This window comes from Aythya ferina, assembly GCF_964211825.1.
Source record: "Aythya ferina genome assembly, chromosome: 20".
Lineage (NCBI taxonomy): Eukaryota > Metazoa > Chordata > Aves > Anseriformes > Anatidae > Aythya > Aythya ferina.
This window is the reverse complement of record NC_140318.1, coordinates 10,679,181-10,702,999: the sequence shown is the minus strand read 5'-3', so window position 1 is coordinate 10,702,999 and position 23,819 is coordinate 10,679,181. Positions and strand designations below refer to the sequence as shown.

At 45.5% G+C, this 23,819-nt stretch overlaps 1 protein-coding gene across 11 annotated transcripts in view; it reads right to left on the bottom strand.

The window, feature by feature from the left end:
• The window catches only part of ZNF618 (zinc finger protein 618), a 179,578-nt gene extending 166,875 nt beyond the window's left edge, over positions 1 to 12,703 (bottom strand). For 2 of the 11 annotated variants that reach the window (XM_084494469.1, XM_084494475.1), the window contains exons 1-2: positions 11,270 to 12,703; positions 10,389 to 10,445 (exon numbers count right to left, since the gene is read on the bottom strand). In XM_084494469.1, coding sequence (XP_084350595.1) covers positions 10,389 to 10,445; positions 11,270 to 12,475 — 1,263 coding nt within the window. In that variant the 5' untranslated portion in view covers positions 12,476 to 12,703. The remainder of the gene's footprint in view (positions 1 to 10,388; positions 10,446 to 11,269) is intronic. The other 9 variants (XM_084494465.1, XM_084494474.1, XM_084494468.1 and 6 more) reach the window with 7 other exon arrangements.
• Between the last annotated feature and the right edge of the window lie 11,116 nt (positions 12,704 to 23,819).

Sequence of the window (23,819 nt, the reverse complement as noted above, 5' to 3'; positions counted from 1 at the left end):
ATAGTGGGGACCAGACAGATGACTGGTCAGCGCACCAAGTGAGATGCAGAGAAAGGGATGAGGAGAACGAGATAACCAAGACTGTGGACAGAAGACATTGTTGAGGCCATCCAAAGCCAAGGGGGACCATGACAAGCAGCAGAAAGATCTTATGAAGCAGGAGAGCAGGTGACAAAAGGGAATGAAATTCAACATGGATATATGAAAAGTAATACACCTGGGGAAAAGCAACTATAATGGAATACACAAAATGAAGGCATCTAAATCAACCATTAGCATTCACAAAAGCAGACGAGGAGCGGCTGAGGGTACTTCTCCAACAGCGTCAGCACAGCACTTGATGGTGGCCAGCACGGCAAGTGAAACGCAGCTAATTATTAGCAAAAGAACAGAGAATGTGCCAACGCATACCGCTGAATCCATAGCACTGTGCATAGTTCTGGTGGTCCCACCTCAAAAACAACTGCAGAAATAAAACTGGAAGAGCAAATATTTTTCGTGCTCCTATTTGCCTAAATAAATTGCAGACGCTGCAATTACACAAACCATTGCCTCGGCGCTCAGCAACACCAGGCTACTGAAAATCCACATTAACAGGAGCCTGCAGCACACACTGGGGCTGCAACATGAGGAGCCTCCAAAGGGTCAGCACAGAGCTATGAAGCAGGGGTGAGAAGGAAACAGATGTACAATACCTGCCAGACTGGAAAACAAAGTTATTATTAATAAATCATCCGTTCCATACCTGGAGCTACACTGGACACAGATGTAAGACAGTTCCTGCCCTGCAGAGCTCACTGGCAAAGCTGTAGGCTTACAAGAAAACCTAAAAGAGTTTGCAATGCTGTCTTCTAATTTACTTAGTTGGCTGCCACTCAGCATCTGGTGATGGAGGAGCAGAAACTAAAGGCTGACCAGCACATATAAAAAGGATTCCCCCCTACGGCAAAGGGCATTAAAAAAAAAAAAAAAAAAAAAAAAAAACACAGGGACAGCGAGGGAAACCCTCTACCACCAACCTGAGACAATGCAGGAGCAGAAAGCTCATGCAAAGACCTTTCGGTCTGGAGATGTGCCTTAAAGCAAAATTTCCACCGGGCCTCGAAATAGAGACTCTGCAACACAGCAGGACAGAAAGTTAAAGGAAAATACTGGAAGATGAATTCACAGAGGTGTCCAAGAGGGGAAAAATGGTTATGATCCAACATCTCACCTTCCTCGCACGAAATTATTAATAGTTCTCGAACAGAAATTAGCAACAGAGCCAGAATGTTTGCTGGGTCTACAGCCCCGTGGCTTTGTTCAGGGATGCTCTTTGAGTCAGCTTTGCTCCATTTCAGGTCAAATTTAAAAGCCCTAAACTTTCTCCACAGAAAGAAAGAACAGTCCCAAATTCTTCGAGTTTACAGTTGCTGTTATGACTACTTGGAAAATCTAACAAAAATAATTGGACAAAAAGTCTGAAAGTTATGATGTCCCAAAAACATGTTTCTGCAGTTTGCTTTTGAAAAATTTCCTACGGCTTTTTTTGGTTTGTGGGATCATTAAAATAGCTAAGCTGGGAACGTCATTCACTTTGTGGGTTTTGCTAGGAAAGAGTACCTTTGGGTAACAGTGGGGATGTTTATGGGGGAAAAAAGGCTTTTTGTGAATAAAATGCATTCAACTATTGAGATGCAAAATAGACTACGTGATTATTTATATAACAAACTATTATAGTGTGATCCAACTTAAAAAAAAAAAAAAAAAAAAAAAACACACTTTGGCAGAAAAGAAACTAAAATGTATTATTCCTGGTGCCAGAACAGTTCTATATGAGAGCATATATTAACGGAATATGTTCCTTGTATTTATTGCGCAAGGGCTCTCTTGCCACAGAGAGAGTTAAGGTGGAAGGACTGTGTGTTTTGGAAACAATGCTGGCCTAACACTTGAAAATTACATAAATCCAGAGGAGACAGATAATTTTTTTTTTCTATTTTCGGGTAGGAGGAAGGAAGAGGCTTGAAAAATGTAAATATTCTAGTGCCATTTTTCCTCCAGAATGATATTTTGCTCATGATAATATTGTCTTAACAAAACGAAATCCTTCTGTCCTGCACATTCACAGGGATAGGCTGGAGTGCAGGATTTAGGTACCATTTTACTGACTACAGTCAAAGCTCCTTTTGAGGAAATTTAACCACAAGCATAAATCCCTTTAGGACTAGTCCCTATGTGAATTCCTAAGCTGAACAAAAATTAAAGCATTGAAAGAAAGAAAGAAAGAAAAAAACACACACAAGAAAAAACACATTCTATGAGGAAAAGTCAAGACACAAATGGAAAATTCCTTCCTGGTTCCATGGATGCTAATTGCATATCTTATGCTAGGAGCTGAATATCATAAATTTCTACATATATATTTAATTAGGTTAATTTGTGAAATGTAGACATATGTCTGCTTAAGGTAGACAGGAACATTTCATTTTATACATTTTAAATATCACATAATGAACTACAATCACAAGCACTGTTTATGCTGGAATAGGAAGGCCAAAGAGTTCTCTGTAAAATGAGGAAAGCACAAACATATACGAGTTAGACAAACATTCATAATGTGTGACTGGTATCTACACAACATTATTAGAAACCAAAAGCAATGGAGCATTCTCAGTAAATCTACTTCTTAGCAAATAAAACAATTAAGACATTACAAAAAATAAGAAAGAGTTAAATCCACACAAGGTTTCAGAAAAAAGGCCTTTTGTTTTTGTCAGCTTGGGATTGTTTCTTCTCATTTATGAACAGCAAGACTATTTCCAGTAAGTGCAGGGTGCTCCAATGGACCCATGCCTACACCTCTCTGACACTTGCATGCCGCTTCCAGAAGTGGGAACTGCATGGCTACTCCCAAACCACGCACACTGCAACTCCAACCCTGCAAACTTGCTCCGGACATACTCTGCCTCCCGGCCCACGTCAAAGCAGGTCCCCCTCCAACGCTTTCTCTCTGGCAATAACCTAAAAAACACGATGAAGGAAAAACGCTAATTCTAATGGCTGTTATCACCACCCAGCTGAATTTATAGGCCTTTACAATAAAGAGAGATAAGGAGGCAAAAATATCCCTCCATCAGATAAATACCTAGTATGACTTGGTGGCATTAACCATGAGCAGATATCAGAAGCCACATGCCCCAAAACAATCTAAGTATGACAAAGAGTCAAAATACACCCACAAGTTTTTGTTTTGTTAAATTATTAATTCATTTACTGGCAGGCAGAGCTCATCCACATCCCTGCTGGCCCATGATGATCCCACCAGCTCACGCTATCGCCGCAGCACCAAGGACACCAAACATCAGTCCTGACCCATCTCATGCGTCACTGCCACCACCACCTTCCCCAGGACATGCTTGAGCATCTCCAGGTCCCAACATATGCTCCTGCTGACAGTATCACCTAACTGCACAGAAGAATTTAGTCGACTCTCAGTGGGGTTTTCAGTTCCCCTCTGCTACACACCAGACCCAAATCCAGCGGTGCCTCCCTACATGGGTTTCAAAAACACATTCAGAAATCTGAGAAGGTATTTTGTTTCCAGCAAATAATTATCCTGTCTTTATGACCCTTCCTTTTCACCCTCAAATTATGAGCATCACGATCACTGCTAAAAGCTCAGGATTTGCAACTCACAGACTGAAGAGCACCAGACCTCAAGTGACAGATTTACACCCAGAAGCCTGTGGCTGTTCTTGGGTTTTGAGGTACAGCTCTACTGAGGCAGTTCACACATGACTGACAGGGTCATCTCAGCTCTACTCCCAAAGTACACCCAGCAGTCTAAAGATAAGAAATCATATGAATCTGCTGAAGTAGAGAGTTTCCTTCTTCCCTCATGTAGCCAAGTAATTAAAATAGTCGCACACAAAAGAAAGACAATTCACCAAAACACACACACCTCCGAGCCCTGGTTAGAGGTGCACACCCCAAGGCCCCAGTGCCCCCACTTCCACCACCCTGCTCTGCTCCCCCCACACCAGCCTGCCGGGCTCTCCTCTCCACAGAGCTGCTGGCTTTGGCCACAAAGTTCTGAACACCGAGGTTTAATACTTCCATAAATGGGCCTAAAGCAATTAAATACTTCTATTAAAATTGTTCTCCGCATACTGTAAGCAGAACCTAAATGATGGGCCTTCAACGCAAGCAAACCCAAGTTCTGCTGAAAACTTACTTCTGTTGTTATTTTCAGACAGGAAAGGACACCTACACCCACACAGAGTAAAAAATTAACTTTTGAAAAAAATTTTGTTGCCAGAATATACCTAGCAAAATGAAACTGCAACAAGCATTATGAAGGAAGGCTGTGAGGACACGGCGGTGCCTCATGGCACCAGCACAGGACCGTGACCGCATCTGGCCCACAGAGCACTTGCTCAGCTGGCAGCTGAAGGAAGGCCTGGTGAGCACCCCTGGTTTTACTTCTGTCACTTGCTGAGATGCTGAACCTCACGCAATACCATCCCCAGTGTTTAAAAGCACACAGCATACTGATGTTCACTGAGCCCCTTGTGTCTGCAGCCCGAGCCCTGGCCAGTACCCAAGCCTCACCATCCTCCATCGCTACACCAAGTCTCTCGGACACTATAACCATACACATAACCATAAACACTTGTATTGATTCCCTCCACACACGATGGCTCCTCAGAGGCTTCAACAATCCCAAGACCCTCCTCCACACACCAATGTTGGCATCTTCCCTTTGTTAGCCGGCATCAGGATACACAAAATCTTGTCACTGCTTTTCTACTTCCAGCATTATTTTTCACATTATGACAGCCAAATATAGATGCGAAACAAACAGCAGTACTGTAAATTACAAGCAAGGAAGGCCTTGCCTATGTAATTAAATCTTTGCAGGTACAGTGCACCAGCTAAGCCTTTCTAAAGCACACGTTAAGGAGTGTCTTGGCAATATAGGTTAGAGAAATAATGACAGAGGAGAAAGACTCCTGAGAAGAGCTGCTCTAGCAGAATTGGTATTTTGACACTGGTCCCACCAATGACAAGCATTGTGCCCTTCACCCCAGGCCCTCAGCACGGGGACAGCCATGCAGTTTTACTGCAAACCAGCCACATAGGCTCCAGGTTCTCCAGATGCAGCACATCACCACAAGTCTGGTCTCTGCCTGGTGGGATCACCAGCCTGCAGCTCTGCCCTGATCTCATCCAGGATCATCTGGATCATTCTACACCTGTAGAGGCACAAGCTCAGGGGTTCAGCTGCTTTGACTTCCCCAGGGAGGACCTGGGTTCCCATCAAGCAAACTCCACTCACTGAGATGTCCCAGCTGGAGAAAAGGATTCCAGCATGCCAGTACGAGCATTCAGATGGGTTACACACCTGAGTTAACAGCCAATCAGTTGTCAAAAAAAAAAAACGTAGAGCATAAAACCTCTTCTATATTGACACAAAAGAAGTGGTTTAAGTACAGGTGCAGAGCCTAATCTGCTGATATCAAGTTGCTTCTACACCACTCATACCCTCAGTGCTGTATACACCTCTGAATAAGAAACTTCTTTTCAGCCACACTTTCAAGGAGTATGAAGGACACATTTCTCTTATTAATCTCCTTCTTCTGCCATGTTTGACACCACTCACTTTGGGAGCAACAAATGTTCTAACAAGGAAAACCCAAATAACTCAACAAAGCCATCACGCAGCTTGCCCAACACCTCCACGTTCATTTACACGCTCAATATTGTCAGTGCAGGATACCCACATCACAGGAGACTACCTATATCCATCGTTACAGTACCCAACTGGCAAACACAATTTCAGCAATTTCTGAAAACAAAGAACCAAAGCTGCTGACCCAAGCCCAAAAGGAAGATCAATGCTCACAATCAACTTCACACACCACCATAGTCCTACGGACAGCATGGCAGACAGGGCCCAAGACTGGAGGAGGAGGACAGATTCAAGGTGTGAATATCCAACATCAACCAAGGGAAGGAACCCTACCTTCATAAACAGTCTGATGTCTCCGGCGTCATGTGTCTTGGGAAGGGACTCACTCCTTGGGAAAGTCCTTCAGCCCTTTCTTCTTCTGAAGAAGACCAAAGCATGGAGCACATGTCCCTGTCCTGCAACTCACCTGAACATGCACTGCAGGCACATCTTGGGATCTGCAAGACAAGGCAAGGATGGGAGCCAACCGTGCTCCTCCTGCCATAAGCATTGCAGGCCCTCAGCCGTCACAGAAGCAGCCCACCAACTCAACCCACCGCTTATCACTGGTGATTATAATGTTCAACTGAAAAGCTCCATATATATATATGTGTGTGTATATATATAAATTATTTCTCCTCCCTTTCTGCCACAACTGTACCCTCCTCCTTCCACCATCCCAACAGCTAACCAAGGAGACCAGGAGCCACATGCCAAGCCTCTTCCACGCCGGGTATGCAGTCACCACCTTCACCATACACCACGTGCAGTTGCTTTCCTGGGTTTGTTTCCCACTCCAAGTGCTAGGGCTTAAAAATTCAGCTCTCACGTGACTGCTGATGAGGCAGAGCCGCCGTGACAAGTTGCACCAGAGCTGCATGCCACTGATGAAAGATACATTGCAAACAGTTATTTTTCATATACTATCCATGGTAAACAGCATCATTCATTTCTATTCCCTTGCTCCAGACAAATCAATGATTGTTAATGCAAAGTCAACACGTCCAGATGTAGTTTGCATACTAGTTAACCACTAAATTGGCATCACATAGTACAGAATAATCAAGAGACATTCAAGGAAACAAACAAAAGCAAAAAGGAGGCAGATGACTAGCAATTAATCCATAAAAGACCTTTAAAATTAAACTTCTTCCCTAGAAAATGCAGTATGGCCAAACTGAATCCATAAGCGCCCAATTCCAAATATACACAATGCTGTAGTTTTAACAGCTCAGAAACTGATAAATTACAAGGAATAAGTATCTCCCCGCAGCATTTACTTGTGTCCGTCACCAAAGAGCAACCACAACCTCCAGCCACTTGCAGTCCCCATGCCCAGGTGCTCTCTTACCACCGCTTTTCCCACCACTTACAACCAGGGCCTAATCCTGCCAGCACCACGACACAAAAGGCACGTTCCTGCACACTGCAGGACCAATGCTGTGCAGGTTAGGCTGCTCCTAAAAGCTCCCAGCACAATTAGCATACAAATAATTGTTGATGGGGATCAGAAGGTGAATTAGAGTAACCTGCAGTGCCCTGGGCAGCAGCAGCAGGTGCAGTTGCGATCCAGCAGCCCCTCTGTACACACATCGTGCTTCGCACACACAGGCAGGGCGATGGACGTTACCTGGGCTGGGTTGTCCCACTGCCCTGCGTGGATGGACACCGTGCCTGTTCCCAAACCTGAAGGACGCCCGAGCTGCCCATGGAACGGCCTCAGGGCACAAACCCCAACTCCTTCCCAGCACAAGCCTTACGTCATGTTTCCAGCACAAAATACAAATTTCTAAAAATTCTAATTTTTGGAAGCCTAATTTCACTACCGCACTTGCATAATTGCAAACTTGGCTGTGCATCACCAGAGCCACGTGATTGCACCCAGACCTGTACTACGCGTGCCATTACGGCAGTGATACATATTTAAATTATTCTGGAGTTATGCGAATAGGATCGTAATATTTTATATTGAGCTTGTGTAAATATTATCTACTACTTTAATAATGTTGTGTCTATTTTCATCCCTCGCTGAGGACTGGGTACTTTTTGCAAAATTTTCCTTTTTCAAAAGCACGTTTCAGTCCTGCCACCAGTGCGGCGTTGGTATCGCTGCTTCCTCCCCTCCCCCTCCCTGGCTGCCCAACAGCAATTTTTAAAATGATAAATATTGATCAACTTTCCAGAAAAAAAAAAAAATCCTCTGAAAGCAGACTGCAATGAAAAATTATGAAAAATTTTTCAAGCAAGAAGAGGCTTCTCCTGGAAGGACACCAGCACACAGAAAGGTTAGATTCAGAAACCCATTATAACCTAAACCGCAGCTTTTCATCACCAGTGGAATATATAATGGAAGCCGTTGTTTAAAAGAAACTGATATACGCAGAGTTAAAGATTGTAAAGGTTGCGGTACGCACACCTTCTGTATGACAGCATCCCCACAAGTTGCAACCGAGTACTATTGCCTTGCATTTCAAATCTCTGCAGAGGAGACGTGCAACACACAGCACATCCCAAATAACCACCTCAAGACAATTCACTTATTCTTACAACAGACTAAAACAGGTTACGGCAGATAAAAACTAATTTCAATAATGATATTTTAGGAGACCATGATAAACTTTAAAGATAAAACAAAAACCTGGTATTTGTGACCCCAAACCAAATATATGCCATTATTTATAATTAAATGCAGCACCCATCAATGCATAACCCCCCTGATCCTACAATGCAGCCACGGGGTTTCTCCCCAGATCTCAGGGTGATGGTGGGGGGAGCACAGAGGGAGAGAAAAAGCAGCATCAAAAGCTCTCTGTTTGGAAAAAAAAATGTATGAATCCTTAAAAAAAAAATTACAGCTAAACAGTTTCTTTTGGTATAATCATAGAGTCGGTGAAAGTTCTGGGGGGTAGCTCAAGGAAGGGAATTCTTGGCATATAAGAATATGGAAAAGCCAGCACGTTACAGCTTCCTGGCTGAAACCATGAATAAAATATTCTCCGGGATTGTTTAATCCAATTTAGAGCATTGTGTGTAATTTTTGCCCATATGTGCCACCCCACTCTATCTGCACCACTGCAGGTCTGTAACCGTGGTACTTGTTTTATTATTTGCTAAAAAAGATCCAGGAAGAGGGTGGGTCCTTGTTGGGGGGGGAATAAGCACAAAAATAAAAATATGAAGCTGACATTTCAGAATATTTTCTCCTCCACCCAAAAGAATTATCCTGCTTTGCAAATTTTTTCATTGTCCCCCTGCCCCCCCCCCCAAGAAACACAAAATGTGAAATAAAATAAGGGGAGCAGGGTGAAAAACAGCCTCAGAACCTTTAATTTTTCAGCCAGTGCTGCCTAATTTCAAACAAAGATCAAGTTACAATGAAATAAAACAGAAGAAACTTTTCATGGGTTTGAAATTCAGATTTAAAAATTCATTCCAGATTGAATTTTAATTTTTTTTAACCAGTTGCAATTCAACATTTGAGGGTGGGTGCCCAGCAGCTCCACGAACTCTTCTGAGTTCAAAATTTAAAAATGCCTTTTTCAAAAAAAAAAAAAAAAAAAAAAAAAAAAAGAACTGCTGCAGCTGTGGAGCCAGCCATCTTGCTATTTTGTCCCCATTTTAGAGAGGAGACTGTGTCAAGGTTGGTAAAATTCAATGTTGACCTAATCTTTCCCTTCCTCTCCCTCCCCCACTTTTGGGTGGAAAGGCCATGCATCTCTCCTATATTGCTTTTTATTGAAACAATGCATGTTTCAGAGCTCTTTTGTTATTTATTTTTAAAAGATCAATACCAAGACCCCAGTATTCAAGGGCAACCCTACAATAACAAACCAGTCTGTGCACAGTCCTAAACTTGCAGGCTCCCCGTAACAGCAAAATAATCTGAACATGACAACAAATTAAAAAAAAAAAAAAATTCATCTCAAACTCCAGGAAGGCTTTGCAGTAAGAGTCAAGGAGAAAAAGGATTTTGAAATTGTGAAAAATATCATGGCAGAGCCCTGAAAAGCCACTTCAGATTTACTGTTTAAAAAAAAAAAATCAAAATCACTAAATCTTCAATTAATTTTTCACAATATTGTTAATTATGCACATTCATAATATCATGGCGGACCTTATAATAAACCTGTGCAAATACTAGATTTATAAGATACACAGTATCTGGAGTAGTTACAGTCTGCATGTGCTTAAAAAAAAAAAAAAGAAAGAAAGAAAAGAAGGAAAAAAAAACCTACTATGGAAATTTTTTCTTTACAAATGAAGTAGGAAATTAAATGCTGGAAACTATGTTTTAATTATGCCAGAAGAAACCATCAGAAATGCCAAGAAATTCAAAAATAAAACTGACATTCGACTCTTAATTTTGCTTGTCCTCGTGTTTTCCTGGACCGTGTTTAGAATCTTATTGTTTAAGAGCAGTTTTGCATGAAATCCAAAATCACAAAAAAAAAAAATTTGGGTGTGTCCACAGCAAATTTTCTATGGTCTAATTTTCCTGCAAAACTCCTTATTTGAAACAAATAACTTTAAGCACTGCAGCAAAAGCCCGTTCTGGCACACTGTGGTAGGCAAGTTCAAAATTACAATGAAGTACAATTCTTAATTGCTCCGTAACAGCAATTCTCCCACTTTCCCAAACTAATCATTTTATTGCAGTTAATCCAGAGGTGCCCACCTCCAACTTGAACGAGTTGGATTCCCCAGCACTCTGCTGCTTCCAGCCTTTATTTTCCTTCAGGAGAACCGGGGGGGGTGTGGGAGGTTAGGGGGAGAGAAAAACCTGAATTCATTCAAATTCCAGCTTAATTTTCATTTACATACGAGCACGGCTTTGCTTCCAAAGGGACAAAAATAAAATTTCGCCGGGCGGGGCGGTGCCGGGGTCCCCCCCGGCCGCTGGCCCCGCACCGCCCCGCCCGGCGCCAACTTTCTTAAAAATAAGAAATAGCTGAATATTTCCTCTTTTTTTTTTTTTTCAATTTTAATTTCTTTTTTTTTTTTTTTTTTTTTTTTTATTTACGAAAATAGTCTCCTCTAGGTGGCGTCGTTTTAATGGAAAAAAAAAAAAAAAAAAAAAAAAAACTACCGTTTGGGAGGAAAATTAGAAAGAAGAAAAAAAATCGAGAAGGGGAGCGGGGGAACGGGGAAGCGGGGGGGGTGGGGGGGGAAAAGCTCCAGCAGGGAGAAAGACGGGACCGGAGCGCGGGGCCGGGGGCGCCGGGCCGGGCCGAGCCGAGCCGAGCCGGGCCGGGCCGGGGAGCGGGCGCGGGGCCGGGGCCGGGCCGCGGAGGCGAGGCGAGGCGAGGCGGCCGGCGGCTCGTCCCCGCCGACATGGCTGCTGGGCGCCGCTTTGTTTTCCGCCCCGGTCCGAGGGGCGCGGGCCGGGCCGTGCCGGGAGGCCTCGGCGGCGCGGGTCCGGCTGCCCCGGCGGCGCCCCCCGCGCACTGCGCCAAAGCGCCGCCGGCGGGGCTCCGCGACGGGGCGGCTGCGGCTGCCGCCCTCCCTCCCCGCTCCCTCCGCCTCCCCCCGGGGACACGCCGCCCGGCCGCCGCGTACCTGCGCTCCCGCCGCCGCCGCCGCCGGAGCGGAGCCGTCCGGCTGGTTCATGGGGCTGGGGCGGGAGGCAGGCGAGCCCCGCGCCGCCGGGGCCTGCGATCCGCCGCGCACAATGCCGGCGCCGCCGCCGCCTGCTTTCCGCCCTCCCAGGAGCGGCGAGTGGGGGCGATGCCCCCGCTGCGCGGGTGGGCGGCTCGCCGGGCTGCTGCAGCCCCCCTTCCCCCCGGGGGCATGGGCCGGGGCGGCCGCCGCGGGCACGGGCGCTGCCGCTAGCGGCGCGGCGCGCAGGGCTGGGCGGGCGCCTCCCGCTGCCGAGCCCGCGCCGCCGCCGCCGCCGCCGCCGCCATCACGAAGCCGCTCTGGGGGCAGCTCCAGCCGCAGCGCGCTCGCAGCCAGCGGCGGCGGGAGAAAGGGGCTGAGTCTGGCCCAGCGCGGGAGCCGCGCCGCGCCGCCGGCCGGCCCCGCGCTGCCCTCCGCCCCCGCGCGGCCCCGGCACGGCTCGGCCCGGCCCCGCGACGGGCACCACCGCCGCCGCCGCCGCCCGGCGGGCGCGGGGCCGCTCCGCGCCGTGGGGCCGGCGAAGCGCCCCCGGCCGCGCCGAGCCCCGCGCCGCGCCGCCCCACCGCGGGGGGCGGCGGGGCCCGGGCTGCGGGGCGCGGCGGGGGCCGGGGGCGGCCGGCGAGGGGCCGCGGGGCGAGCGGCGGCGTCGAAGCGCCCCGCGGCCGCCGCCGCCGCCGCCGCTCCGGGGGGCGGCGGAGAGCCGGCGGCCCGCGGCGGGGCGAGAGCCGAGGGGTCCCGGGCGGCGCGGGGCGAGAGCCGGGCCGGCAGCGGGGCCTGCGGCGGGGAGGGGGCTGGCGGCGGGTCCCGCTCCCCGCCGCCCGCTCGCCCGGGCGGCGTCCCCCGCAGCGCGGCCGGCGTGGGCAGCGCCCGCTGTGCGCGGAGCCCCCGCGCTCGGGAGCGTGGTGGCACCCCCTGTTTGAGAAGTCTCTCACAATAATCGTCAAGTCCCCATCCTCGTGTGAAACTCATCCCGCCACCGCCGCCCTCTGAGAAAGAGCGCTTCCCCGGCACGTCCTCGCGACGTTTGGTGCTGCCCGGCAAAATTTGCTGTTTTCCTCGGGAAAAAAAAAAAAAAAAAAAAAAAAAAAAAAAAAAAAAAAAAAAAAAAAACATGGCGCTTTTTCTCCCATGGAAAACAGTCAGCATTAACTATAAACATAATTACATCTTGTGCATACCTGGTGTTTTTCTCCCTTGTGAAGCACTGCCAAAAAATAGTTATTAATAGTATTAATAAAATAATCTGAACTCATGGATTTCCCTGCCCCAGCCCATGAAGCCCTCTTTCCCAAGAGCTCCACGAAGCAGAAAATTTGTGAAGAGTCAAGCACTGGTTTTATTCTGGTTGCCCAGACTAAAGATAGCTTCAAAGACATTGCGAAATAGAAATTTATTTTTTTAATATCTTTCATGCAGATTTCATTCCAAAATGCTGTACAATCAGATAATGTAATTACAGAGCTAAATAAAAACAAAGGGGCAGGGGAATTGGTGAAGTTGGGCAAGGGAAGATGTTTTTCCAATGAGCTTAGAAGGGTTGTGGGAAGGCAGGAGGCAAAGTGCACTTGTGAGGCTCTGTCACCTCCTGCACAGTGTAGAGAGGAACAAGGAGTCCCCCAAGGTCAAGCGCGAAGCCAAATAGGATGTTCAATGCATGTAATAACTTTGAGGAAGATTGTGGGGGGGAAACAAAACAAAACAAAAAACAGCTGTGTTTAGGATGCTGGTTTGCCCAAGAACAGTTCCTCAACCTTTAAGACTTTCCACTCTCAGGTGCAAAATATAGTTTTTTGGAGAAAACCCCCAAAGAAGGAAGGACACAGGGTTCAGTCTGCTTCACAGCCTGGTCACAGCCCGTGCTGCTGCATCCTTTGGAGCAGTTCCTCAGTGGTAAGCCTCCGTGCTGAGATGCCTTCTAGAGACTTTAGGAAACCTGCTCAAAGATGGTAGAGAGCAAAAATCTTCACACCTCTGGGTAATGTGATGTCTAACATTTACTGCAGTCACTGCATGCTTCCGCATGGGTTGGAGCCTCTTCTGCACCCACTCAACCAAGCAACACATCCCAGCTGTGCCCAGCTCCACCAATGTTCCTACAGAGCCCCAGCAGCACCTTCAGAGAGGAGGGCAGAAGCACACGGTGCCTCAATGGCTGTGACAGATCCATGGCACAGCCCACACAAGCCTGCAGAATGAGGAGCCGACAGCTGGGTCGGCTGTGCTGCAGCCCCTCGGTGAGGGACGCGGTCTGTCTCGAGCACGGCACCGTGAAACACTTTACAACTCCTCAGTTTTACACTATGTCCCTTTAAACTGTGTCCTTGAACATCCAGTGCTGATTTAAACACTTTCAGCTACAGAAAATCCATCACAACTCACAATGATGAGGCCAGCCATCATCACCTCCACTGCTAAAGACAAATCCATGACTCCTGTCAAACCTAACCCAGCTTTGCTCCCATTTGGTGCATTTGGAATGGCTCATTTCTGTGAGCCATGTAGATAAATCATCCCTTGCCTTCTTTTGAGGTCTCTCTTCCCTCTTGAAGGGCAGTGTTAGAGCTTCCTCAGCCCTCCTCCCCAAATCCTCTCCCATTTCTTCTGACTGTGGATACAGAACAAATACAGAAATTGAGTAGCAATCAGGAAACTGCCAGGAACACCAACCAGGCCTTCTTTCTCATATCTACCTTTTCTTCTGCCCCTGCTGTCTGCTCTGGCTGTCCACCTAATGTGGCTGATGGGGTTGGAGTCCACAGGAGAGTTGTCAGTTCTTGGGCAGATTTCTGTGCTTGAAGTCCTTGTCCTGGGTGCTGGTTTGGTTTTGCCTGTGTGAAACTCCAAAATCAGTACGTGTTTCTACTGCTGAGCTTGGCTCTCATCCTGTTTGTGCATAATGAACATAACCAAATTGTGATCACTTCCACCTGAAGAATGGCCTGTTCTCATTTATCAGTGTAAGGTCTAATACAGAATTTCTACAGTTCTGAGTTAGGAAATTTCTACTGATTAAGTCAGACGATTTTCCAAGAATATTTTAATGCTGGTAGGATGAGATACTCGTGGTGTCAGTCTGGCTGATGTCCCTGTGATGAGGTGCCCTTTTCTGCTGCGTGTTAGGGAAAGGCATTTTGGCCATGCCAGCCTGCTGCACTGGTAACATTCAGTGGGCTCATCTATCCTGCGTGATGCCAGATTTCTGCTTTTTCTCTCAAAATCTTCCCAAGATTGGTGACCAGAACCTGAAAACCTGCATCCTCACTTTTTAAGTGTCTTCCAAGCTGCGTTGGGTGACAGCTACTGAACGGTCCATTCAAAAATGACCTTCTGATAAAGGTTGATGTCTTTTCTCATTATTCCAGTTCCAGGTGGCCACAGGCAGAGGGCACAGCAGGGGCTCACACCAGCTCAGCATTCCCAGCCTGGATGTTTTGACTTCTGTTTTCCCATCTGTGAAATGGGGCAGCAGCAATTCCCAATTCCCATTCTCGAGGAAGCTCCACAGCTATTCCAGGCTGGCAATGACATCCTGGATCCTCCCATGTGTTGGAGGAGAGAGGGTCCTGCCTGCAATAAACTGATGTGTTAATATGATTAAAGACTGTCATAACATGCATATGTAAGAGGGCTGGCTCTGCAAGCTTGATAATCTGTTGTGGTACTGTATTTGCACGTATCACCCCAGCGTATTTTCAAGGCAGGCAGCACGGTGTCTATTCTGTAAGAGCATCGCAGTCCTCACAGCATCTGTCGTGAGATGCTGAAGGTGATGCTGACAGGTGGCAGGGGATCCATTTGTTTCTGTGCCCGCTCCAAAGTTTGAACTCTGCGTCTGAAGCCCTGCACCGGGGCATGCACCAAAGCAAAGTGCTGAGCGCTTCTCGTGCGCTGCCATAAATAAGGCAGAGTCGGCAAACCGCAATCAGGAAATGGCAAAATGGCTATTTATAAATCACCCCTATCTGTAAAGATATTGGTGAGACCAGCAAAAAAAAAATCCCCACTTCACTCTTCCTGACCCTAGCACCCTGCATTTGCTTCACTCTGAGGCATTTAAACTCATCAAAATGTTTGCCAGTGGTTCTGTGAAAGGAAGAGTTGGATTGTAGTTGTCCTTGTCAGCACCAAGCTGTTCCTGGTCCTTCTTTTTCCAGTTGTGATCATCTTTGTACCCTCCTTTTGGGGGATCTTTTATGCTCTGAGCACTTGCTGTCAGTGCTTAGACCCCTCTAAGGGGCCTGTGGTTATCGTAGTTTGGCCCTTGCTTCCAACAGAGACAGATGCTCTCTGCAATGGCTTGATACCAATAATGCACTAAATAACCAACTGTGTGGAGCAGGATTTTTAGGTCCAATGTTTTTCTCTACAGCATGATGAACGAATTCTTCATTTGCATCGAAGTCTTTTTCAGAAATTGCAGTGGCTGACTCACTAGGATCGGTTCTGTTTGGGTGATGATGATGAAGCCCTGTCCGTGGGAAATCCCCATGAAAGCAATAGCCCGCTGAGTGCTGAACTGGTGTGTGGTGTTGGATGCACAAGGTGTTTTGCTCCCTCTGTTCTGAATGATTTGGTGACGGGGCTGAAGCCATGCAAGTCTCAGAATGTGGCTGAATTTCACGAGGAAGCACAGGGGTGTGGGAGCATTTGTAAGTATGTGAGCGTACATGTTACCTGTATAAAACAAGAAACCTATGATTTTAAAAGCATTAGGATTTTATAAACACAGCACTCTTCAGAGCAAACTGCAAAGCAATACAATCCCAAGCCGTGGGGCACCTCTTACCCACTCTTTAATGACCATGCAATAGATTTCTGCTGACAGCAGAAGGTTTATTGCTACAACAAAGAGCTTACTTCTGCCTCTGACAAGTCATGGAGTGACCACCTCCCAGCACAGGAAGCTACCCTGCCTTAATCTGGAGGTGTGATGGCAACAGATCCTCAGTTGTGGGCCCACCAGATGGAGCGGGTCCTTATGGTAGGAGGATGCTTGGCGCCCATCTGCCTTCCTGAGGGGCTACACAGGAGGTGATGGGTGCTGAGGCTGCAAGCCAGAGCAGCACTGCATCATCTGGAGACTACATGCTGGTCTGATGGAGAACGTCCTGTTGTGTGGATAAACCCCCCGGGTACATTCAGCCTGGCTGGTAACCCCAGGAGATGGTCAAGGTTGGCACATGCCTGCTGGCTGCACAGGAGCTCTTGGGGTATTTTCTCAAAGATGTGCATTATGATGAAGATTGTATTTGGCAGGAAAAAGGTGTCCAAGAAAATTCAGACACTGAAGCAAAGAACCTTAATAAATGGGATTTAAATAATAGATTTAGCTGAAAATCCCCAGAAGACGGATTTTTTATCCACACATCAGGTGCTGTAAGCTTAGAAGAAGATAACAAAATGCTCTTCAGACAGAAAAGGTTGAGTTTCTGCTTTAATTGAAAAATCGTATGCAGTATTGATATTCCTAGAGAGATGTTACGTTAAGAAGGAGTTTATACTGAGAGATGTATCATCACTATTTTGGGGTAAATTAGATTAAAGTGATTTGCAGTTATCCCCATGCTAAGCAGTATAAACGGAAGAAATTGAAAGTTAAAGTTGTACTTAAAAGAAGTGCATGCAGTTCACTCAGGAAATCCTAGCTCTGCTCTGCCATAACACGCAGCCATCATCTGAGCATTACAGAGGAATTGTAGCTTTCTGGGCCCATAATCAGATTCATCTGTCTCTTCTTTACAGTGTCATGGCAGAGCAGAATTAAGAATATTTGCATGCCTTAAATTGAGATTTTCTGTTTTAATTGTGTAATTATGGAAATCACTATTTAGGGATCCGTAGTTATGGCGATGTTGAATTTTGCACTTCAGGCAGGCATACAATCTCTTTGTTAAAGACTATTCTCCGCAAAATCCCAGCATCTACTTTTTGAATATCGAATGCATGTCCTCGGTATGTATTTGCAAATTCATTAATTAATTTATCAGCTAAGACTAATTAAACATCGTCCCTTTAACAAATCTAATGCATTGTGTCAGAACTGTCTTTTTTTTTTTTTTTTTTTTCCTGAAGATCCTATTAACAGAATAATGCAGACCCTGCAACCTTCCTGTGTAATTAATACTCTCTGAAATCTTATATATAAATTTCACTTGGATAATTTATTTTATAGTGAATGGCCTCCTAAAAATTCTGCTTCATAGCTGGAAGTTTATTCAGTGGCACTGGTTTGCAGGGTTTTCCCTCAAAGCTTCCCATACAGATTTGCACCCAGCTGTGGTCCCCAAAAGCAGGGGCACAAGTGCAAGCCCAGACTGTACATTTTGGGGTGCTTGTGTGGCCCTGTGGGATGAGGCTTCATGGAGCAGCAAGCTCCAGAGGTCAGTGGCTGCTCTGGAGCACCCAGACACAGGGGAGAGTCAGGCCATAAATGTTAGTCTGAATAACGAACGTAAGTTGTTTTTTGAAGTCATTCAATACATTGCATGTGGGCCGTGGGATGGCAGGTTGGAGAACCAAAAAATTTCCTAAATATTTTTACCATCACAAACAGAATATATTGAGTACAAGACTGTGCTGGTATAATTAATTTTATTAGCACTCATCTGACGTGATCCCAATCATTTGCTTATGGCTTCATCACACATGAGTAACATGTCCATCCCAGATGCACACCAGTAAAACCCTTTGTGCCATACTGCTACAGACAGCATCACCTCTGCAAACTGCCCATAAACATCTGCAGGGATATTCAAGCTCAAGAGCCTGACCCAGATGTGAGGTGTCGCCATTTGTAGCCTTACCACAGCTGCTGGCCCACCTCGGGTAGGGATGGGCTGGCACCGCCCAGGGGCGCAACCAGTAGGAAATCCAACTCCTTGCCGAATGGCACTCAGTAAAACTTAGCAATTTTTGAATGATAATGATCACTAACATTACTCATCTCTCACTGAAGTTTGCTACCCCACAGAGATGAACTGAGAAACAAAGTAAAGGCAAAATCAAGTCAGAAAAGTTAAAAAAATCATTTTGAAAACAAAGCAGCAGCATGTGGTTCTACTGCTTGACCGAACTGTGCTGGTTCCCTGACAGTCATCTTCAACAAAGAGTCTTACTCTTTCCCTGAGCACCTGCCTGCTTGTTGTGCAGAGTAATTAGGGCTTTGTGCCCCTCCCTGCAAGGCAGGGCTGAGCTCCAGCGGGACACCCCCACCCCCAGCCCCACTGCCAGCCTTTGGTGCTCTTCCTTGCTGTGCCTCTGAGCCTGTGCTCGTAAATTAACAAATTGCAAATACAACATTAAATAATGGCAAATGCACACTAACAAACAAACAAATAAATATTTCCAGTACTTTATTAATAGAATTTTGACAGCTTCATTAGGTTGGTGAAATTTCAAGATACTTAATGAAATAATGCTTCATCCCTTGGCTTGTGATATAAATTCTAATGAAATGCGCAATTCCAATTCATCACCAACAAACTGTGATGCTCTGTTTAGAAGGCACTATCATACTGCCAAGGTTTTTATTTTCCTGACACTATGATCCTAACAATTTTATTTTAACAGTTAGAATGGTAATGCCTAATAAGTTAAACAGCGGAATAAAAGATTCCTCTGGAAGGAAAAAAGTATATGTTTAGGTGGAAGAGACTTCAGAATAGATTATGGGGTGTTTTATATTCTAAATATGACACATTAATATCTACTTATTTAATACTATAATTTTTTTTTAACTTCCTTTCACTAAAAGATGATCTTTATTTCTCTGAAAATTGCCTAGTGGAATCCCCACTTGTGCAAATGATAAGTGACTGCTGCACACCAAGAGCTAAATGCTCCAGAGCTCAATGGAGCTGCCCTTAAATGAACAAAGTAAATGGAAAAAAAATTAAATAGAATTAATATTATTAAAGATAATAATATAAATTATTAGTAGTATTCTATTAAGGTCAGATTAATCCCACTACAATTCCATTGGAATAATACATGCAATTTATGCAATCACAAATGTTTTAACATTTAAATTACCTTTTTGGCATTCTGGAAACCTGCATTTTACATTCCACGGCAAGTCAACCACTGTGCTGTACCAAGAGCAGAGACCTGACCACATCCTGACTGCTCAGGAGACTGCTCTGCGGCCCAGACAGGGAAGAGAAGCGGGTGCACAGAGCGGCTCTGCCCCTCTAGGGACTACATTCCAAATCAAGGTCAGAGATTCAGATGCAGCCTCCAAGGAACAAAACTGGTCCTTGCCTTTGGATGCTGAGATTTGCACCCCTTGGATCCAGCTCACGGGTTCCAAAGAGACTTGTGTCTTCCTGCCTCTGAAGAACTCTCTCTCCCCTTGAACAATTAGTTCAAGAGTCATAAAAAGCATTTATAAACCTGTATGCATGGCGTAACCAACAGAGGGTGACCTGCAAACATGGTGTGTTTGCAGCGATCTCCCTGTCCCATGGTTAGGAAGCTTCAGCCCCAGCATCTCTGCCCCTTTGGTTCTAGGGAGCACCCTCGGTTGCACTTTGGGCCTCTTGGCCCAAAAGCAAAACTCCAGCACACCAGCATCAGATCAGTTTGCTCAAGTGGTGAATCAGTTCCTCTCAGTGTTTTGTAGAAAGTCAGGCCCCTACCTGGCATCTCCGGTGACACACCAAAAGCCTGAGGTGTCCAGAGCTGCTGGTTCGCAACCTTCAGGAAGATCTCTCAGGAATGTCCCCCCACATCCCAGGTGTGCAGCAGGGCCTCCAGCTCTACCTACTGAAAGCGGGACTGAAACCTCAGCAGGACTGAAACCTGCTCTGAAACACTTTGGACTGGTTATGAATTGCCAGAGAGCTCAGTACCTTAGCAAAAATCTTACACTTTACTACATACAACCAGTTTCTGAAGCAGTTGTCCTTCCGCCTTTTCTGTTTGCTGTTGCTTTAAGACTGGAGGCAATTTGTGGCAAGGCCTATGTCTATCCAACTTCTGGCCAGGAATACCCATTCCCAAGGGGCATCTCCTGATACTGCAGAAATCAAAGAATCACAGAATCACAGAATGGTTTGGGTTGGAAGGGACTTTAAAGCCTATCTAATTCCAACCCTCATCATGGGCAGGGACCCCTTCCACCAGCCCAGGCTGCCCCCAGACCCATCCAGCCTGGCCTTGGGCACTGCCAGGGATGGGGCATCCACAGCTCCTCTGGGCAGCCTGGGACAGGACATCACCACTCAGAGTAAAGAATTTCTTCCTCATATTTAATTTAAACCTCCCTTTATTTCATTTAAAGCCATTACCCCTTGTCCTATCACTCCACTCCCTGCAAATAGTCCCTCCCCAGCTTTCTGTAGGCCTGTTTAGGCACTGGCCAGCTGTTGTAAGGTCAGCTCAGAGCCTTTTCTTCTCCAGGCTGAACAACCCCAACTCCCTCAGCCTGTGCCCATAGCAGAGGTGCTCCAGCCCCTTGATCATCCTCATGGCCTCCTCTGGACTTGTTCTAATAATTCCATATCCTTCTTGTGCTGGGGGACCCAGAGTTGAACACATAGCTTCAGGTCAGGTCTCAGGAAAGCAGAGGCAAGGTGGAGAATCACCTCCCTCACCCTGCTGGTCATGTGGCTTTCGGTGCAGCCAAGGACATGGTTGGCTTTCTGGGCTGCAAGTGCACATTGCTGGTTCATGTTAAGCTTCTCATCTACCAGCTCCCCCAGGTCCTCTTCAGGGCTGCTTTTGATCCATTCATCACCCAGCCTGTATTTTTGCTTGGGATTGCCCCAGGTGCAGGACCTTGCACTTGGCCTTGTTGAACCTCATGAGATTCTCTGTGAGATTCTCATCTCTAGACGCCATCCCTTCCCCCATCACCCCCTCACCTCCTTCCCATAGAGCTGCACAGGGGCATTGGAACTGCTGCAGCTCAGGGTCTGGGTACCTTCACCTTTGTGGTGCAAAGCAGCAGCAAGACTTCTCAAGGGGTGGTGAGGAACAGGTAGGACATACAGAGACAATTTCTTGTTCATTATGCAAAATGGGACATGGAAATGGCTTCCTTTGTCTGGGTAAAGCTGGTACAGAGGCAAAGGGGAACATTCTGGCTGCCATGGAGCCCCAGCAGGCAGGAGGAAGCCAGTAAAGCTGGTGAACTACGAGTGCCCCAGCTTTGCCAACTGCCTTTGGGTAAGGCATTCCTCGGCCTGGGCTCATCCCCTTTTATCCCATCAGATTTCCCCACATATGGGTGGGAAATAGAGGTACCACCAACTCCCCCCAGCAATTTTGATGGTAACGTCTTCCCCATCCATCTTTAGCAAGACGCTGAACTTCTGAGCACTGGTGGGAAATGAACTACGAGGCTGCAGTAGCATGGAGATTAGTACAGGACAGAAAACCTCCTTACAAGCTTAAGTACCTGGACATGAACAAGCACCTGGACATGAACACCGCTGATGGTGGCCCTCTCGTGGCTTCATGGGGAGCAGGACCCAGCCTACTACTTGTGGAGTCACACTCTGTTTCTTCTCTGTGAGCTGCACTCAAAAACTATTAACCTACCTTAATCCTATTCTCTACTTCATTGCTTCTTGCAAGAATAAATATATGGGAGACTGCAAAGGGTTCAGCTATTTTACTAATGGGAGTTATATAAATAATCTATACTCTAGGTTAAAAATAATCATAATTTTGTCTGTTTTTTTTTTTTTTGTTTGTTTGTTTGTTTGTTTGTTTTGTTTTGTTTTTTTCAAAATATTCTACAAGAGCAGACTATAAACCAGCAGCTGTCTCTAGATAAAATCTATACAAAGTAAGAAAGGGCAATTTGCCATGATTTTTAAAGGCATGTTTTTTAAAGACTGTAAGTACAATGGCAGAGGACAAGCTTGGGAAGAGCAGGAATCTGTGGCATAGTTCACACCCATGACCAAAGGGTGGCAAATGCCATATTTCAAAAAATCCAGGTGACATACAATGTACCATTTGCAACTTCTTCCATAAAACCCTCAAGGAGAAAGTTTTTTGTAGACTCTCTAAATTTAAGCTTCTTCCAATGCCCTGAGGAGCTTATGAGCTGCTTGACCAAGATAATGACCCTCCGACATTTTTGGATCTGCTCTCTTTCACTATTATTAATTTTATGATCTAATTTTATCATTTTCAACATCTTTTTTCAAGCAGTGGGTATATACCACAATTAGGTTTCTTTTTCTTGTTGATAATAACAGCTCTTGTTATCTATAACTCATCAGCTACATTTTTTCTTAATGCATTTGGCTTCCCTTATCAATTTTCTACCACTCAGAAATGTTAAATTATCTTGATTACTGTTTTTTTTTTCCCATTTTTCTATTCTTTGTGTTGTTTCAGCTTCTAATTGCTGTTTTCATGTTCACCTAGAAAGACCTCAAAATCATACACCATTCTTAAAAAATGAGTGTGGAAATATAACTTTTTAGTCAGGTTGTAAACTCTTAGCAAGAACTTTTCATTTTTCACTCATTTACTTACATGTTTATTTTTCTTCCCAATGAGTTTCACACATCTCTTTATTCAGCTTAACAGATCCAGGGAGAAGCACCAGGTATATATTACTGGTCGGGACTGTCTTTTATTATCCCATAATTAATGTAATCAGGTCATGATCACCGGTCTCTAGGCAACCACCGATTTCTAGTTCAGTGATCAATTCATCTTTATCCATCATAATAAGATCTAAAATAGAATTACCTCACGTTAGGTGCCATCCCTTTTGTGTTAAAAAATTATCATATATAATTTTTAGAGATGCCACTGATGTTTTATTACTGCCTGCAGGAGGTCTCCAGCATTCACCTCCCACAGAAATATCCTGTAGAAAAGGGCAAGTTTACTTTAGATACCCCACAGACAGGCGCATCCAGCATGGGGTGTGATGGTGTGTACCAGCCCACAACCAGCCTTTCCCACAATGTTAGCTAACGTGTTGCACCATGCACACATTACTACTTATCAATACAGCAAAAATTGCCATATCCTCTCATTTATGGACAGATATCACAAATATTTTTTTCTTTATATTGCTTCCTATCTTTCTTCGATATATAATCATAGAATCACACAATTGTGTAGTTTTAATTGTTTAATCGACAAAAACCTCTAAAATCATCAAGTCCAACAATTATGCTCATGACCCCATGAATCTCTTATGAAGAAAATTCTCTGATGCTTCAAAAGACCCTCCAACATAACCAGCTCCCACACTGTGCAAAACCAGGCAAGAACAAATCCATGGGCATGAATGGAAGAGCTGGAAAACTGGGTCTCCATCAGAATAATGGAGAGATTCCCATTGAGCCCATCTGTAACATGTTAAGTTACAAAGACGTTTTAAAATATTTTTGATCAATTAGGATAATTCAAAATTTTGAGAAGTGCAATGAAAACTGGTGATTTAAAAAATCAATCTTATTGAATACGACTGACTTTTTAATCAACATTGCCATTGTATTTCCAGCCATTATTATTT